The 19,786-nt window shown below is 42.4% G+C and overlaps 1 protein-coding gene across 1 annotated transcript in view; it reads right to left on the bottom strand.

Moving 5' to 3' along the window:
- Positions 1–10,053: 10,053 nt before the first annotated feature.
- The window catches only part of LOC311272853 (venom phosphodiesterase CdcPDE), a 43,604-nt gene continuing 33,871 nt past the window's right edge, over positions 10,054–19,786 (bottom strand). Inside the window, exons 19-25 of the mRNA XM_084379555.1 lie at positions 19,148–19,193; positions 18,765–18,919; positions 17,671–17,806; positions 14,753–14,830; positions 14,538–14,670; positions 11,448–11,604; positions 10,054–10,615 (exon numbers count right to left, since the gene is read on the bottom strand). Coding sequence (XP_084235681.1) covers positions 10,442–10,615; positions 11,448–11,604; positions 14,538–14,670; positions 14,753–14,830; positions 17,671–17,806; positions 18,765–18,919; positions 19,148–19,193 — 879 coding nt within the window. The 3' untranslated portion in view covers positions 10,054–10,441. The remainder of the gene's footprint in view (positions 10,616–11,447; positions 11,605–14,537; positions 14,671–14,752; positions 14,831–17,670; positions 17,807–18,764; positions 18,920–19,147; positions 19,194–19,786) is intronic.

Genomic DNA, 19,786 nt, shown 5'->3' with positions numbered 1-19,786 from the left:
GTTTCCCTGTCCTTTGTTTCAGCGAGAAAGTCTTTTTCCTCCGTTCAGCATCCGTCCACGCTCTCTACGCGCACCAGCTACACGTCACTACATGTCCGGACATGACGCGACGTGGGTTTGATTTGTTCCACAGCACTGCTGACTCATCTGTTCATTGATTCTTACTATTGACCCCCGGCCACCTGCTCAGGTCTGTTTATGTTCAGTTCATGACACCTAGTGGACAAATGATACCACTGCTTTTTTTGTTCTCCTTTAATAACTTCAGTTCATTATAAAATAACTGAAATGGATTTGTGTGACAGGACCTCCTGCTCTTAAAGCTGCCACAAACCTTCATAATTTGATTTCCTGTTCCTGTTTGAATGATCAGAGTAGATCTATGGTGAGTTTACAGGTGATCAACAGCAGTGATTGGAGGGTTGTTATGTAACATCAGTGGCTCAGCAGACAAACTTTGGCTTCATTGTTGGTAAGTCTGGAGAAACTAGATAAAATGTCTGAAACACTAAAACATTAATTATACAAAATAAACACAAGATCACATTACGTTTTAGAGTCTTTTAAGGAACAAAATGAAAACTCAGTCATCATCTCCTCCCTCCATGCTGATGGGAAGACAGGCGAGGTTTTGTAGTCCGACAAACATTTCTGGACTTGTTTTAAAACTTAAGAAACAACCAAAAAACACAAAATGGTGGTGCTCGTGCACCTGTTTCAGACAGGCTGCACGCTAATGCTCTTAGCTTTGCAGCCACAGTGAAGATTTGAGGGTATAAATAACATCTTTTCAAATCAAGTTTGGACCTCTGGGCTCCTGTAGTGTCAAAACAAGTCATTTTGGGGATGAACAGCTCCCTTTAATAACCTGCTAATATACAAGATGTCCACAGGTAAGATATTAAATGAGGTTTGGTTAAAATTGTCAGGTCTGTGAAATCTCTGCTGCTGAGGATTATGAGCAAAAGGAGGAAATAAAGTGTAAAGCAAATAAATTGAGTTGTTTTAAAAATGCAAGAACAATTTTTATTCAATCTTTACTGATAGACATTTAAAAGAACATTGAAAGCTGACGTTCTGCAAACACAGAAAATAAGAAACTGCACCGTGTCCTGATTCTGTGACTGTGCCTGATCACTTCGGCTCCACTGTGAACAACATTTTTGTGAGTAATATGAAGCATTGTTAGCTGCAGAGTCCGTTTATCTCCTCTGATTAATCCTGAAAGGTTCTGGCTGCTCCACAAGACGTGTTGTCGTCCACTCAGCGCGAAGGATCGCATCCAAGATCAGGATGCAGTGAGCCTTCCAGACATAAACCCATGTGTTTAAAGTGGATAACAAGGTATTTTTATCATCTGCACTTATTCTGTTATCCTGTGAGTAACAACACCGTCACTTTTTCTGGGAAAGTATAATCATATCATTTGCGATCACAGCACACAGAGGCTAATTACTTTACTTTGTTTTAAACTGTGGTACGCCTCTCGTGAGGATGTGAGAGGTTTTTTAGGATTTTATCCTCGGTAGATAAATTTGTCTGCGAGGCAGAAATATGTTCTCAATTTGGTGACAATGAGTAGTCGATCAAAAACCCATTTGACCGCCTGACTAATCTTGCAAACTTGATTCACATACAACTACAGATTTTTTCTTTGTGACTTGTCAAAAGATGCTCAGAAGAGTAAACAGGAAGGGGAAACGGTGTGGTTGGAATAAAATCATCAAAGAAAGTGGATCATGATTAATTCAAAAACACACGAAATTAGATGAATTTCTTTTGGATCGAGCAGTGACAATCAGTTACATGCTGTCCTGGGCGACGTCGCAAACAGAAAACTAAGAAAAGTGAGAGGAAAGCTAAAAGCAGGTGTTTTCAGACCATTTTTATTGTATCCGAGCTGTGAACGATTTCCCATTTTAGGAGACTTTCTTAGCTCCAACTAAAGTAGGTGCTCTTCCAGCACCACAGGAAGTTTGAGTGAAGATTAGGCGACGTGCCGGCAACCACCATTTTAAAAACCTATTAACTGTGTAAACAATAAACAACACAGCACAAACAGCTCGTAAAGAGAAAGATGTGGGGAAAAAGACAAACGGGCCGACAGCGACTCGTCACAGCAAAACATCAAGTGAAAGTGAACAGAAGCTCAGAGGTGGTAAAAGTCCTCACGTCCTCTTCACAGCAGACTCTGGTACAAGTAGAAGTACTGATTCAGCTTCTTTACTCCAGTAAAAGTAATCGAGTACAGGCTCTGAAATGTACTCAGAGTATCAGAGTAAAAAGTCTCCCTCTGAAGGACATTTGTGGTCAAAGCTAACTGAAGCTCACGTCATATTAATATAATTCAAAGACTATTAAAGTTAAAGGTAGAGTCAGTAGGATTTGTCCCAGCTGTTCCTGAACGCACCACAAAGATAGTTGATAGTTGAGTCTCATTTCCAGGACGTCAAATAGCCACATGTTGGGTTGGTAAAGCGTCCCGAGCAGCAACAAAGAGAGAGGATGAGAGCAGACAGTCACAAAGGCAGGAAGTGGGACTCTTAATCTTAACCAGTGAAACAAAGAAAACACAACCGAAGACGCTGGACGGGGCGCGACGATACGCTTCAGTCCAGATTAGAAGAGTGTGAGAAACACGTCATTTCCACCCAAACGTTCAGACTTTTCATAGAACATTTTGTTTCCGTCTGCAGATCAGGCAAATCATCCCGCTGTCATATGAGCTGTTTTGAAAGGCATCGTTTCTGAGCAACACTACGGCCTGGACTTCATCGTCTGTCCATCTGTTGTTTCTTCTGTAAATCCTTGTTGACGTGTCGAGACACAATGAACAAACAACAACACTGGTTTGTGGCTGCAGATTTTTAAAAATGCTGACTGTAATAAAGGCCACAGGCCCTTCAGAAATGTTCAGCGCTGCAAAAAAACCCACATTTCTTGTGCTTTTGGAAGATACTGCCCCCCTCGAGACAGGCAGCAATTCAATCAGTTCAATATTAATACAGACAACAACTATAATATATCATATAGACAAATTAACAGGATAAAGCTTCACACAATCAAAGTCAAAACCTCTCCAGTACACTTCTTCGACGCGTCTTATTTTTGAGTCAACATCTAAACCAATCAGCTCTTTGATCAGGCGACAGCCACACATTTCCCATCATGGCCTCAGTCTCAAGAGCAACGTTCACATGAAGGCGATGGCTCGGGATTCGTTCAGCAAATGAGTCCTTGACCCAGGAATTTAACGAGTTCCTCCAAAGGTTCCTCGTCTCCGGGGGAAAGTTCCTGCAGTCCAAACGAGGCTTGAGAGTGCCAAGACCCAGCTCGCCAGATGTAGAAGTAACTCCTTGTCAGATAAAAAGGACCCGTGGAAGCTGCTCAAATCAGACAAACAAATAATCAAAATGTGGACTGAATAGGAGCAAAATAAAACCTCACTGCTAATATGCAATCAGTGGTCGGGAAATGTACTCGGCCCAGTCTCCAGGTAAAAAGCCTGAACATCTATAGGCTGCAACAACAAGCGACTCGACGGAGAGCTGCTCATACGAACACCCAGTTTTACAGATGTTCCAGTGATTTACGGTCCCATTTGATTCTGCTTCAGCAGCTGGTTCTGATCGCTCAGCCAGCGGACCACACACACCCGACTCTGCATAGTAAAGTGACACTAGAAGAGGACGGAGAGACGGATTGGGCAATCTTCAGCTGCGAAGCGAGTACATCTTAGACAATTTAAGAGGTAGGCTTCAATTTTGTTTTGAAACCTAAAAGTTTTAACACTAATAATAAATTTGAAGGAGCACCCACAGCGATGACAAAGGAGTCATTAAACTGTCTCAGTCATGGAGCAATCCAACAAAACACCCAGTAAAGTCAAATTACTGCTGGTTGCTCAATAATCTCCTCTTTCTCTTTCGTCTTTAAGAGAAAATAATCCGCACCACACTTCTTCATTTGTCTAATAAAACCACCCGTGGTCCTGGGGGAAGAGCAGCGGTTGCCACAATAACGGCGAGGTAGCATCCAAATAAACGATGACCCAACTGAGCCGACGATGACGTTTGCGGACAAGAATTCCCTTCGGCAATGCTGAGAAATGTCGTGACATGTTTTTTCGTATACGAGAGAAGAGAAGGCTGTTTGCATCATCTACTCACTGTGACTCCCCGTCGCCGTGGCAACAGTGGTCATATTTTCTGTGATTTTTAGTTTTTTCTCAGATAACGATTTTGTTTTGTACTGACGAGACGCTTGTTTCTAAGAAGAGGATATAAATCTGGGTGATTTGTTTGCCTTCACCTCCCCGAAACTTTCACTCACACATGTGTTCGCTGCACTTGTGGTGACAGATGGTTGTGAAAACTGGCCACAAACCAAAACTATGAGGACTCATGTCTTCCTCTGAGTCAGAGAGGCAACAGGATGTCATGGTGACCCATTAAATAGCTCAGGAGGCCTTAAATATCTGAACCAGACTTTATGGGAATTTGCCACATATTATTGAGATGCTTCACTCAAAACATAAAATATAAACATCTGCACGTGACACATCTTTATATCTTAACGACTGAATAACTCCCAAAACATCCCCGCTGCTGAAACATCAGGACCTTCGTCGTACGCACGCAGTTTGGTTCGGTTGATCGCACAGAAAAAGTTGAAATACAAGTCGAAAATTGCGTCTCACAGTTTTAGCCGGCCTCTTGTGCTTCGGCGGCTGGTTGATGACTTGAATTATGTTAGGTTGGTAACAACTTCACGATATTGATATGATACATGTACCAGTTACGTATGCGGTCACTTCAGAAACTCAACTTTAACGTTACACTGCAGGGATGGCCGAGAGCGTGGGCTGGTGCAGCTCACACGGCTCCCCTGACCGGGTCTGATGGACCAGAAGAGTCGACTTTATCCTCGACATTTCAATTTTTTTCTGCAAATGTAAAAAAAAACCAACTTCCTCTTCGCACTGTTTTTCTCAGCCCTGGTGCTGATACTCTTACATAAGTCTACGATGGGGAAGTGAAATCTGATAGATGTGACTGGATCACCGGTCAGTATTTGTTTTCCTGATAGATTTCAGGGCCAGTGGCTGACAAAAGTCACAGTCCTGATGATGCCACTGATCTGTAGCCAGTACTTTGTGCAATAAACATTCAATTCATAATGTTGTGTAATAAAAAAAACAGACACGTTTTAAGAACAGCTCAGACTTTGACCAAGTGCATCAGGTTTAACAGGTGTGTCACGGTTTACAGCTGCTGCTCTCATTTGTACGCTCATTTCCAGGCGGTGAAAGCTTCCCAGTAAACACCTGCTGATGTGACTGAAAGGTTTTCTACGCAAATGGAAACATTTATATTTAAATAAAGGTGAACTCAAGAGATTAAAGTAACTCTGGCTTACATCATCTCCAAATAAACAGCAGACAAGTGGAGCCTCACATGTAAATAAAACAGACGGCGCCCGCGAGGCTTTCAAAGAACTTATCTGAGTATTTACTACTCATGTGTTTGTCCTACTGCACTTGACCTCGCTAACCGATAGCGTGTGTTTGAGCCTTTTATAGCTGTTGTGCGAGCAGCATGTGTGTGTTTACCAGACATAGTGTGATTAGTAAAGCCCGACTTGTACTGGTGACCTGAGGGAAACGAGTCGTTCAGTGAGGCGGGAAACATCTTTTTCCTTTTTAAAAAACAGGTTGACTGAACAAACAAAGTGTGGGAAGGTCTGATGCAGTGAGGTGAAAATATTTACAGAGTGGAGGTTAAAGTCAGAGCCAGAGTTTAAAAAACATCAGTGACTGAGGTAGCATCAGATAACAGATGTAGTAGAGCGTGTGGAAGCCCAAGAGGGACAAAGAAAGTAAATAAATAACGTGAATTTTGTGTTGTCGTTTGTCAAATCCCAAAAAAAAGTCATGTGAATTAAGGAAGTAAATAAATAAAGAATTAAATAAATGCAGAGAGTCATTTGAAAACAAATTAGGGGAATTATAAAAAGGGAGATTAAAAAAAAATAGTAATAATACATGATAAACAAACATAGTTTTATATATAGTGCTGAAGTGATTAGTCAGTTAATCTGATCAGATTCGGCACTTAGAACTGAATAAGGAAACAAAAGAAATACAGATATATAACAAAATGTGTTAATGTGTGTGTGTGTGTGTGTGTGTGTGTCGTGTTTAGGGGCGACCGAGAGGGCAAAATGATGAAAATCACAGAACCTGTTGCCTGACAGATGATAATTTAGCTTTTGACGTTGCTTCTGCTCGTACTTTTTCACATTTTGCAGTGGCACTCTCCAGGACCTGTGTGTGTAAAATGTAGTGGACTTACCCTTCAAGCCGCATGACGGGGTTACAATGAAGGGATGACATCGCTGTACGCTCATATGTGGTTTGCACCTGTGGCTGTCTCATCTCCATTAAGGGTGATGGAAAAACCGAGCGTCTCACGATGAGGATGCAAAAAAGCAGCCTGCCGTCTGGTCTGTCTGATTCACACACCCACTCCGACACAGTCCCAACAACATGAGCCACTGTGCTGGAACCCTCCGACCAGGAAAATGAGTCACAAAACAGAAAGGCTGAACCGGAGTCATCTTCATTTGTAACGTCAAGTCAAATGGGTTGGTATTGTTTTCACCTCTGTGAAGTGTGTGTGTGTGTGTGTGTGTGTGTCGTCATGGTAATTGTATTGGGAACTACTGTACCACAGAAACTGTTACCATGCCGGGAGGAAAATAAAGGCGGAAAAAAGGCAGTGGGTGTATTCTGAGTAAGGGAGCCGGAAGGAGATGGGTAGGAAGTGGGAAGGGGACCACTGTCCCTGCACTTGACGAGCCTGGTCCACACTTGTTTCAAGTTGCAGATCGCTGTAACCCTGTTCCCATCGTTCACTGCCTGACTCTTACCCTAACCAATCCCAAAACGTCTGCACAGCTGTCACAGCGGGTGTGATCCCATCACAAGATGGTCTCTAGCTTCTCCTCTGGGCGTTAGTTTCTGTTTTAGATGACTTATTAGTCCCAACATCCACCCCGACCACCTGCCTGCAACTTCTGTGCTGTACACAATCTAACTGGGGAAACAAATTAGTGCTTTATAAAGAGAAATTTCCAGGAGCAGGGTTGGTGGAGATCACAACTGAGAAACAAACATTACTGAAGCATGAAACACGGGTCTTTTATGTAGAAGTGTTCAGTGATGTAGGCGAATGACAATGATCATTACAGCTGTGCACACACACACACACACACACACACACACACACACACACGTCTTGCAGACGTCAGAGCGAGTTACGTTGGAAAGACGTATGGAGAGCGTTTGCTTCTTGGGAAGACGTTGGCGACGCCTCGTACGTTGTTCCAACGTAGCTTCTATTCGTTGTGCAAGATGTATGTGTGCTATCTGGGCCGTGTTTAGCTGATATGCTTTAATGTTTAAGTTCACTATCAGCAAGTTAGCATGCTAACATTAGCAGAAAGCACAGCTGAGACTTAATGTCATTAGTTTGGTCTTGCTGGATTTGCAAGATCATGTGAGCTTGCAATTTATCCGGTGTCAATCATTGTCCTGTGGGACTCAGCCAGCTGTGGTATGAGATAAGTGACTGCTGGTCTGTTATCTCTGTTTACGTCATTGAAAGAAGAGCAAAGAACTTTCCTCGATGGAAAACGTGTCTTGGCTCTTCTCTGCGATGGCGCTCTCCTACTGTTGATCTGATCGGTTGAAGTCGGCCCGTGATAGTTGGTGACGTTCATCTTATCATCTGAAAAGTATTTCTTGCAAGTGCCTGCCCTTTTTTAAAACATATTTTCCAAGATTCAATCAATCTGGCACCTTTTCATTAGTCCTAAACCAAAGTACTGGACAAATGTGACATTTGACCTGATGGTGGCGCTAGAGGAAACGTCAAATGATCACCAAAGTCATGAGGTTGGCTTATCCAACAGGGTGTTTCCCTCCTCTGAGCAGGGCTGGTTCACTGAATGGAGCCAGTGTGTCAGACTTTAATACACTGGTCAGAGTGTGAGTTTCACTTTGAGACTGGAAGTTAATGCTTGGCAAGTGAAGACTGTTGCCTCTTTATGCAAAATGTTTCACTTTGGATTGATTTTTCAGATGAAAGACTTCCTCCCAGGCACCTGCAGGCCGCCTTTCATTCCTCTAATTTAACTCTGATGGAGTTTAGCAGCCCACGCCAGGGAACAGAGAACAGCATGACTTTGTGCTGGAAGTCTGGCTCATGTCTCACTTCGCTGGAGGATTGCAAGAAATCCACTTCAGGTACTTGGAGCAAAGTCTGCTGAGCTCACATCACGTCACTCTCTCAGCCACACTGTCCAATGCACCTCTTTACAGCATGTACTGCTCACCTAAAACCTCTGGATGCTTTCCATGTCTGTCAATACGCTTCGAGAGAACCTTTCGTTTAACTGGAAAAACACCTTACCTGGAAATGTGTTCACTGACTTGGCAGTACAGCTCATTTCATGGGCCTGTACAAAATAATGGGTTGCTGTAGAAATCCATTTAATGCAAGTCTATTTCTGTCCATGCATCATCATAAATATACACATCATGAAAACTAGATGAGAGCAGGCATCAGTCAGAGGGGCCGGGCCACCTTTTAAGGGGAAATCCAGCATTGTGATAACGCTGGTGCGAAATTAAACACAACTAGCTGTGTTGCATTTTGCAGGTCCAACAATAACAAACACCAGTTTGTGACTGTGTTTACTTCCCTAAAGAACAGAGAACAGCAGGAGAAGAGCTCTGTGGCTCGAGGTGACTGAGTAAATGATGTGTGTTGATTGTGCCTGTAAATCGAAGTGAGTCAGAAAAGAGTGATGAGTTTTTTACCAGGAATAAAATACGACCCGGCCATAAAACACCTGTTTTTTGAATGGAGTTTGGTTACAGTAATGTCACATTGCACAGACCTTAAAAACACAAAATAAAATGTCTTAATGGCAGAAAAAGTGACATGTAACAGAAAGATTTCACTCAGTAAAGGTAGTTGTGTGCGTCAGACTCTCATTTCCAATTTTTCCTTTGATTTTTTCTTTATAATGATGCTTTTTACGACACATCGATGTTTGTTGTTATCCAGCGACCTCTAGTGGCTGTAGTAATTATGACCAATCATTGGCTTCATATAGGCAATCATGTTATTTTAATAAATGTCTAATGTTTTATGAATGTTTATTAGCGAGTTTCTATTTTTGACATGCTGTTTGTGCGTCCGTTCTGTTTTTTAGTAATAAAAAATAGAATGTAATAAGTAAAAAATAATTCCGATATCGATCTATCGGGAGATTTGCACACATTTTTTTGCAACAAAGGCAGAATAATTAAATTTAACGCGCTTCATCGTCTAAAATCAGACATCGGTGCAAAGAAACTAAACTTCACTGGGATTGTTATAATCATAAATTGGCTCAAAAATAAAGCTCTCATGAAAATGACTTTTGATCCACCCAGTGTGTTTACACTACAGTACAACCTGTTTGTCTGGGTGTCAAAGTGATAACAGAGATGTTAAATAAGATGACACATCCTAATTATCGAGACTTAACGACCAATTAAAAACCTGTTTTTTCCATTCAGCATAAAATCCCCCTTTATCTCGAAATGTGCATCAGCGAGACTTGTTTTTCCAGAACTGCGTCACTATTTAATTAAAATTATGTCTAAAGTTAGCCTCTTATCAGCAGATCACAGGCAGTGTTCTGACTAATGAAGGATGTGAATCAGCCAAGACACTGACATAAATTATGTTTGTACTAAATCACAAGCCGTCTCATCCAACATGAATCATCACGGTCATGGAAAATACATTTTTAATGAAGTTTACTTCTGAATCTCCCATCACATTTATGATTAATGATTATGAACCAACAAGTGCTTCTTATCCAAAAAAACCAAACAAAAATATAAGTGTTTATGTATCCTAGTGATCTGGAGACATGCAGACAGTTTTGGTTTTATTTATGAAAATATATTCAAAATAATTCAACAGCAACACTGAATCTCGTGGACACTTTTGTTTTTTAATTCTTGGCGGACACAAACGGCAAAAAAACAATATTTAATATTTTCCTAAACTGGAAAAGAAAACAAGCATGTGATCATCTGTGACTGTATTTAAAGTCCTGCAGCAGCACAGCTCCAGAGAAAGACTTTAATAATGATAAATCACTCGGACACAAATCATGACAACATGAATATAATACGATTAAATAATACAAAAATAAAATCAACAGTTTAAAATTTCACGCTCAATAAATAAAACTAATTGAACCTTCAGTTCAGTGTTGACAAAGTGACACAATCAAACACTACTAACTCAATATTTTACACATACTGACTATTAATAATATCGATCTCGGTGATTCTTCTTGTAGAAAATGAGCAGCTTCACTGTTTCCTCTGAACGGCTGCTGTGGGGCGGGTCTTCACCTTCAGCAGCTCCGGGATTGGTCGACCGCTGTCCTGATAGAAGTCCAGTCCTGTGATCCATTCGACGTCTCTGACTCGTGACTGATGGAACCACATGTGGTCTTCGACCCACTGAGCTTCAGGTTGTGAACTCTGTCGATAAAATTCAAAAATTCACACAAAGTTACTTTTAATAATGTGACTGTTAGAACGAAGGTCAGCTTATCACCTCAATCATTTATAAAGTATAGTCTTTATGTCTTCCTGGTTAGGTGGGGTGTTTTTTCTTCTTTCTTCTTACTTTTCCTTCCCTCTTCTTTTGTATACGTGCTCCTTATCCAGGCGTTCATCCTCCTGGCTTTTTCTGCACAAGCTTTTGAATTGATTCATGCATGATGCATATGTGAGTATGTGGGGGAGTGAGAGGTTTTTAATGTGGAGAAAATAACTTTGTCTATAGAGAGCTGCAGGGATGACGTCTATGTTTTTCGGCTAACCTGGAAGTTAGCATCGGCAAAAATTGAATGGGATTTTGGATCATAGCAGAAAATAATCTCCTGATACTCACATCAAGATAATCGACAAAGAAGAACACCACTTTTGTGAAGCGTAAATTAAATCGTTTGTCTGTTTTAAATGTGTTTATTCTTAATATTTCCACTTTGTGCTTTAGAGCCGAGTCAGCACCGGACCTGATCTGCTCAGTGCAGACTGACGCGGGCGTTGCCTGTTTCTGTCAAAAATAGACTCGTGGATTGTTTTTGGTCTTCACCTTTTTTACCTCTTACTTCCCCTCATCTCTGCGTCACTAAATGGGAATGTTATCATTGACCAGTCAGCATGAAAAGCTGCCAGGAGGGAGTCAGTTTCAGATGACGCCATGAGAAGAGTTTCGGTGTATTCACGTATCTGCAGTGTGAATGTAGCCAGAAGAGGATGACTGTGTCCGTTCAGCTGGATAAATGCTGACATTGTGATATCTTACTTTACAGCTTTCCATGTTGTTGGGTCTGTGGGGAAGGAGGAAGGAGACGGTCTGCAGCTCCCCCGGGCAGGCGTTCACCGGCAGGACTGAGTCTTTGCAGCTGGTCAGCACCACAAAGTAATGTGTGGGGATAGGGATGTTTGTGCCTGACACAAATCTGGGGTCACACACACACAAAAAGAAAATATACAGATTATTCATCTGCAAAAGCCACCGCAAGTATAATAAATGTGGCTGTTGAACGTGTGAGTGTAAAACCATGGAGGCTACTGGTGTGTCCCACCAGATGTTAAACCTGCTGCAAGGATTTTCCCTATTTAGCTCTACTCCTCCTTTACTGCCTTTTCATAGCACTGAGGTCAGGATTTTGAGGTCTGCCTGGGAACCTTACGCTTGTTCTTTGCTTTGGACAGTAGCCGGTCTAGCAGCAGCCATGTGGCAGTTACAATACTTCAATAACTTCAATAACTTTCCTCTATTAGAACTGAAGGGCCCAAAACCAAAAACAATAAAACAGATCCCCAGGGAGGGACGGCCGGCCGCAGTTGGAGTCACATCGCTGGATATTTATATTTTGAACTGTGGTTTTGCAGAATCGTGCTTTGTTGGCGTTCTGTGTCTTTTTGTTGGCAATGCTGCAGCGTCTTATTCCAGAGAAGTCCTCCAGGTAACCACTCTCCCAAACAAAACAGCAAACCCTCTTTTGAAAAAAATCCCTCTCATAAAATTACAGACAGACAAAAATCACTGTTATGTCAGCCAAGTAGGAATGTCCTATTAACATTTGGACACCAAAATCCCTGCGTATTTGATATCAGGCACCAAAAAGATAATAAAATTCATGTGAAGATGAGGTGGATGCAGGGCAACCCTTTTCCAGAGAAAGAGACATGCAATGAACCAAGTTTGTGGTGGCAACACTTCATAAATACCTTGGCAACCACACAACACAACAATAGGTGGTGAGAACTTGCACTTTGTGCTGATGGATGGTATTTAGCTTTTATTATTTCCTGCTATTCATGAACCCCAGATACAGGTGAGAGAAAACAACAAGGGTGGATAAACTCTCAGTTCCTGTTACCTAACATGCAAGTACGTTTCCATTATTCTAGTTAAATGAACATTCGTTATTCTGCATTACTCATTTAAAGTATAAACATCCTATCTCAGTCACTGTGGGCGTCTCAGTGTTGATGCCTCATTCAGACTGTGTTTTGTAGTAACGTACCTGAGATCAGACAACAGGAACCCTTCGTGATGTTTTTGTTAATCAAAGAGAAGAAATTAATTTAATATGAGCCGGCTTCAAATAAAGGCCCTGCTACCCTCAAGCTAAATAAATGAATACTGACATAGAGAAATATTGAACAGTATGACACATACATTTACATAACAGTATGAACAACTGACCACAGTCCCATTTTTTGTGTCTTATTTTGTGTAGTGACCCTCTCACATTCCTGGATTTGGATGAAGGATGACGCCATCCCCCAGACCCGGACCTCTCCGGATCCGGACCACCTAACCTTTAAATTAGCAATCTTCACAGTTGTGTAGTTGAGATCAAAATGAAGGCTAGTTCAAAGATGGGTGTGGTCCACTCATGAGTACGTGTATGTGCCCTCTAGTGCAGAAACCATAACAGAGGTGCAGCGTGGCGTCTTTCACCGTTACACGACCCTGTACCACCAACATGATTTTGAAGCTGTTATTTTAAAGCTAAATGCAGCACTCATCGCCGTACTCACAGACCAACTACATGTGTTGTAAATCATCTCAAATCAAATCTGTGGATTCAGAAAGACACAACGACATGACTCAGGGAGACACACACACACACACACACACACACACGGGGAGAGACGAGGGACAACAGACCGAGAAATACATGAGAGAGAAACGTTTTTCACACGGCGTGCTCTTCGACGGCTTTGACTCAGGAGCAGTCGACTCTTACATGTTCATTCTTTCCACAGGCAGCTCAAAACCAGCATGTCTCATATCCAGGACTGAGGCAGCAATGTGAGGCAGCGCTGCTAGATACCCACCCTGATCTGAACTGACAGCACTGAAAATACATTTTTTGCCACTGAATCACAGCGGAAGCTAGAAATTCATTATGTTGTTCAAGACCGTAAATAGAGTAAAGAAAAGAAAGGGCAGAAGAAACCGAGCACGAAAAACAAGCAGCAAAAATGTTCCACTTCCTAATCATTTGTTCCTATTGCTCCATTTGTGTGGATGAGCAAAAAGAAAAAAAAACAGCTGGAAACAGCTGTCACAACATTCCTATTTTTTTTCTAGTATCCTAGATACTAGAGCAATGACAGACTGGGGTCTCTTCCAACCATACGACTGCTGAATGGGAAAAAAACAACATGAAGTGTCTCAAGAAAGTGTCGGTGACCACAAGTCTTGAGGACACAGTAAAAAAAAAACATTTCCTGTTTTGCTGAAGTTTGTTTGCTCTAACGCAATCCTTTCACGTCCTACACGCTTGACTTATGTGAAATTCTGAGTAAAGGCTGATATATTGTTCTCAGTGATGGGAACGATTGTTCAATGAAATTCCTGCGGTGTGAAAATGGTGAAATGCTTCAAGCAGAACCTGCGGTGTCAAGCGATATTTACATGTGATCAGGTTCTGGACGTTGGTTTTATCTCATGATGATGGAAAATGTAACAAAGATACTTTAAAGAAAAATCGTTTTAAGTTTAAAGGTCCCATATTATACTGTTTGTCATAAATTTCACACAGCTGTCAGAGTCCAACAACAACAAAAGTCGCTCAACTGAGCTCTGCTGAGAGCAGCTGTTTCTGTGCCTGCAGCTTTAATGCTAATGAGCTCCGTCCTGCTACGCGCCCCTCTCAGGGAGAGGATGCCGCTTACGCTAGCGGTAGCATGCGCTAATGTTTACGGTGGATGTATTTTCAAAGTTTTCATGCGTGTTGCAGCACCATAGACCCAAAATAACACCCCAAATCCCAGAAAAAGTGAGTTTTATGGGACCTTTAAACCTTGTGGATGAAGTAAAAGCTCACAGTGGCGATGCTTATAACGTCCTTTACAAGGAAATTAAACTTACTGCTGGATCTGCTCCGGAGCGTCGTACCGGCCGTCATAGTTGTAATCAAAAACAGGACCTGTCACAACGTTAACTCCGTTGTAGATGGAGGCGTATTTCTTTAATAGGGTGCTGTGAAAATAGTCCCAGATCTCTGAAAGAGGAGAAACGATTCAATTAAAGTAATTATAAGCTTAGCAGTGAGGTTTTTGCTGTGGTGCGAACCAGTAACTTACTCTTAAACTCGGGGTACATCGGCACCACGTTACTCATCAGCAGGGCATCAAACTGTTCATCCGCCGTCGCGTTCAGATCTGCAAGAACACAATTTTTGGATGAACTTCACTGAATATGTGAAGACAGATCATTAAACTGCCTCAAACTATCCTTTGGAAAAGAGATTTTCTGTTTCATGCTCAATCATGTCAGGAGGTGGCGGAGACAGAGGTGGCATTATTACAGCCAGCATGGCACCGCTGGATATTTCCTCTACGTATTTGTCACATCGAAAGCTGGTGTTTTCTTTTTTTTCTTTAAGGAGACCTGAGGATATTTCCTGCTTTTTGTTATGTCGACCAAAACCGGCTATTTTTCACTGGAAGTTGAACCAGCTTCATCCGTGATCGTGGCGACCAAAACCACGATGTTTTCCGAACCCTAACAAAGTGTTTTTTGTGCCTAAAAATAACCAGAGCATCAGCACAGCATCTTCTGGCCATCCGGTCGGACAATCACCCTATTCAGTTGTAATGAATAGGGTGATTGATGTGTTGGATTTCCACCAAAAATTACTCACAACGTCCTTTATGAAATGAAATTAAACACACAAAGTAGAACAAGACACAACAAACAGTCTCAGTTCTGTAGAACCCAACATGTCGGTGTCACAACACTGTGCAGCTGTGAGCACATTGTGATGCACAATCAAAAAGGAAGTGAGACAAAGTTCCAGTTGATGCCATTATTGATATTTCTTGGACAGAAAACAAAGTCGACTACACCCCCGCAATGTTTCTGTGCTACTTGAAGTGGATGGAGACGAGGAGGTCAGTTCTGGAGAAGCGGTGCTTTCATCTCATTAAAGTGAGCTGGTGAACTGCGTCAAACTTAAAAAAAGATTAGATTTAAACCGCTGAACGTCTGTTTGTGCAGTTTCATCAGAATCATAATTATGATGTGTTTCAATACAACAGTGAGTGAGCAGTGAGCATTAACCTGCACCGCCCAGTCTGCCTGGAACTGACCCGTGCAAATATCATGAGGGAGATTTCCTACAAATGAAGCTCTGACAAGTGAATCAACAGTGAAGATGATCATGAAGTGACAGTGTGGTTTTCCAGGGAAGGGAGACTGCAAACAAATGAACCCACCACAGACACACAGACACACACACAGACACACACACACACACACACTTTCATTTCCTGACTTTGTGAGTCAAGATAACACTGTTTTCTTTTTCAGCTTAACCAAAACTGCCAGTGACCACATCAGCGGTTTTTGAGTTAATTTTCCCAATTTCCACACACTGTGGGTGGCAGCAGCAGGAGCACCGAAAACATGCACGGACTTATGAACCCTCACTGGCACTCAGACCGATTATCAGGACTGATATTCAACTTTTTTTTTTGCATTCTGTCAGATTGTTGATAGAATAAACTACATTTTAAAGCCTTCTTCTTCGACTCTGATGCAACAAGCTGGCTCTCCGCATGAGAGAGGTCGAGCCCGAAACTAAAACCCGTGAGGTTGAGCTCATGCATCTGCACATACGGGCCAAGGAGCTGGACCGACCTATGCACCAGGCTGCGTCTACCCCTGTGAGTATGCGTCCTCCCACTGCTTCTCCTGGGCATTTTGATGTGAGTAGGCATATTGCCATAGTTCCACCGTTTAGAGAAAGTGAAGTGGATTCATGTTTCAATACTTTTGAACGCATCGCAGCAACGTTACGGTGGCCAAACGATGTGTGGAGTTTGTTGCTGCAGTGTAAACTGGTGGGAACAGCCCGAGAGGTGTGCGTAAGCTTATCCACTGAGGAAAGTTTAGATTACGACGTAGTAAAAGCCACAGTGTTGCGTGCTTGTGAATTGGTTCCAGAGGCTTTGGCACCCCTAGGACGTCACACTCGACTCCTTCTCTGAATGCAATGTCGTGGGAAATCTTTCTCTTTCTTACGTGTGTGGTTGAGCAAGTTAGAAAGAGCAAGCTGCAGAAAAAGTGATGGAGAATGAGAGCGTTTCCCCACATCTAACAGTTCATTCTGTGGTGGAATAAAAAAACACGATGACAATGAAATGTAGCGTCGAAGAAAGAGGAGAGAGGAAAAGAAAAGGAAAGAAATTAAAAACAAGAACAGCCCCGGGGACGGTCCTCCATCAGCAGAGATGATCCGTAACAGATCATGGAGCATTTTAAAACTCATCGTCATTACGTGTGAGAGAGAGATGGATTACACGTACACAGATTAACAGAAACCAGAGTTTCGAGTGATTAAACTTCGTTAGAAGCCAAAACATACAGGAAAAAGGTTGTTTTGACGAAACACGAGCAGATGCTCACATCCTTTTAAACACTAGTGCCGTTTTTCCACAAACCGAGTGGCGCTGATTTGTTTTCCATCACCAGTTTTACCGGCAACTGCAGCCAGCCTGTAACAACAATCACCATCTCCCTTCAAATCGATACTCACCCCATGTCTGTGCAGGAAACCTGAGAGAAAGTGAACCTCTTTAGTTTCTCTCGTCCTGTTTGTTCTTTCAAACACCTGCAGGAGTCGTGTTTAGTTTCTGCTGCTGAAAACACAACGTTTCCTGTGATGCTGCTCCTTAATAAAAGCCTTTAAATGAATAAATAAAAGGGGGCTTTTGTTGTGAAGAAGTTATTGTAAATGAAACGTGTTCTAACTGAATTAGCAGAGCCACTTTGTTAGCGGTGATTCTTGGATAGCACTGCGAGGACCGAGACAAGCGCCTCATTGGTTTAAGACTCATCTTGAAGCAGGTAGACCAGCTGTGACGGCTGCGCCGCGCCAAGTCAAACCGAGTTGAGCCAGGCCGGCAGACGTAATGTAAAAAGGGCGTAGGAGGATGGATGTGTGATCGTGAGACTCTTGTTTGGGTGTGTTTGCTCTGTGCCAGGCGCTGATGCATACTTGGCGGGTACAGGAAGGCGTGGGTCAGGTTCCCAGCACTCTCATACTGGTCACATCTGGGCATCTTTGATGATGGGACTCTGACATCAGCCCTTAAACAGTCTGGCGTCACTGGCGACAACGGGTCCAAGTTTGTCTACGAGAAGGAGGAAATCAGAATCAGACCTCAAATCAGGTCCAGACACAATTGTAGTTGTACGTGCTTAACTTTAAAATCACAATTAAAGAATGTGGGGCAGCTGTGGTCTTCGGATTGTGATCTAAAAACTGTAGGAAAATCAAAGCGTAGCCAGACGCCAGACGTATCAGTAAGATTAATGGGTTTGTTTGCTTGTTTTAATCAGAACTGATTCTTTGAATTATACATTTGTGATATGCTAGGATGCATAACGACAGGACCCCAGGAAGCCAACAACAGCAAGTCGACAAAATCATTTTTCCACAAAAGAGTTTTAGAGGTTGCGTTGCGCTGGGTGAAGTCAGACGCTGAGATGCACAATTTATCCGAGAGTCAGGCAGAATTTGATCTTTGTTGGGCGTCGTGTGCCGTGCAGGCGCTCGGACGTTTGGATGAATGTTTGACGTATTTCTGCTGCACTGGGTCGGAAGTAAAAAGTGATGTACAAAGATGCAAAGAATCAGGTGCTCTTTAAGGATGAGGACAAAGATCCAGTGACTGTCCAGCTTACAGGCAAAGAAAGTCAGTGGTACAGTCGATACGCCTACTTCAACTCAAAGAGCCTTCAGTCGGGCATACACAGTAAAAAGAATCAGAAATTTTTGTCGGCTCTTGCAAAGTCTGTTCCCAAAGGTCGGTACCTTTTTCTCACTGCACCTGAACGTGCCATGACGTCAGAAAATACTGAGGTGCTGCTGACTTGTGTGTGTACATGAAACACACAGATACATCTGTATACTGTCAATCAGTGATCAGTAATTAGATTAACTTGAAATTGTGCACGGTTCAAACTGGACAGGATCTCATTATTCCTCGGCACCACAGTCTATCACCATGTGTGTTTTTATTTTATTCTGATTTAAAAACATTCAAACATGTTCAGTTTGAAAATCAGAGACTTTTAATAACCCCTTACTGGCCGGTCGACGGTGAAGGAGCTCCACAGAGGCATCAGGGCCGTGTGGCTGTAGCCCATGATGTATCCCTCCTGGCGCAGGACGCAGTACGTCTGGTCGGGCTGCAGCACTCGAGGACGACCGAACAGCAGGTGCTTCTTCTCTGCAGCGGACACTGAGAGAGGAGAAAAGTGCAGTTCACTCAGAATCGTTACCATCGCGATCCACGTGCAAAACAAATGCTGCAGTGGACGTAGTCAGACGTTAGATTTTAGCGTGTGATTGTTGCTCCGGACTGAAAAAGAATGATCTGGAATTTGACAAATCTAGAGAAGAAAACGCCAATTAAAGAAATCAGACACACGGAAAGTAAAAAAAAGTCGATCAAATGAAACGTCCTCACCTTCCTCTGTTGTCAGATTCAGACGGCTGTTGGTCGTATTATCAGTCTGAAGGGAAAGAAAAATAAGGAAAGTTCAAGTTTTGGTTGTTTTGTTTTTTTGTCCCTGTCCAGCTTCCATCCTTCATGAGCCATATCAAGAAGCTCTGCCTCGGCACACTCGGCTCACGGTTTTTGTTGAAATATGTCAAATAGTTGAATCAAATTTAACTAAACTGTCTTGAATTCTTTATGAAAAAAAAATCCAAAACTATGTTTCAAGACAATTTATCATTATACCATCAGGATCGTCCACTAAAATCATACTTGTTGTCCCTTTATGCTACTTTAAAAAACAAAACTATATGAATGGATGATTGAACAAGTGGTTGAGGAGTCTCACAGCCTGAGTAAAGGCGCTGCTCTGTAAGTCTGCGGCTGAGGTAAGCATCTCAAGGCTTCATCAGTAATAAAGCCGTGTAAGATAAGTAATTACTCCATTATTCGCCATCTGTTTTCTTACAACTTCCAAAAGTGTGGACAAGTGGAAGCAGAGGGCTGATCTCAGTTTCCTGAGAAGGATCGAGGGAAAACAGATCAGCAATCCCCTTTCCTGAGAAAGAACAAGTGACAACAGAGACGAGCCCTCCGGTTACGTAGGAA

This window comes from Pagrus pagrus (genome assembly GCF_965226575.1).
Source record: "Pagrus pagrus genome assembly, chromosome: 17".
Taxonomy (NCBI): Eukaryota; Metazoa; Chordata; class Actinopteri; order Spariformes; family Sparidae; genus Pagrus; species Pagrus pagrus.
The sequence above is the reverse complement of the archived record's forward strand: the minus strand, read 5'-3'. Positions and strand labels throughout refer to the sequence as shown.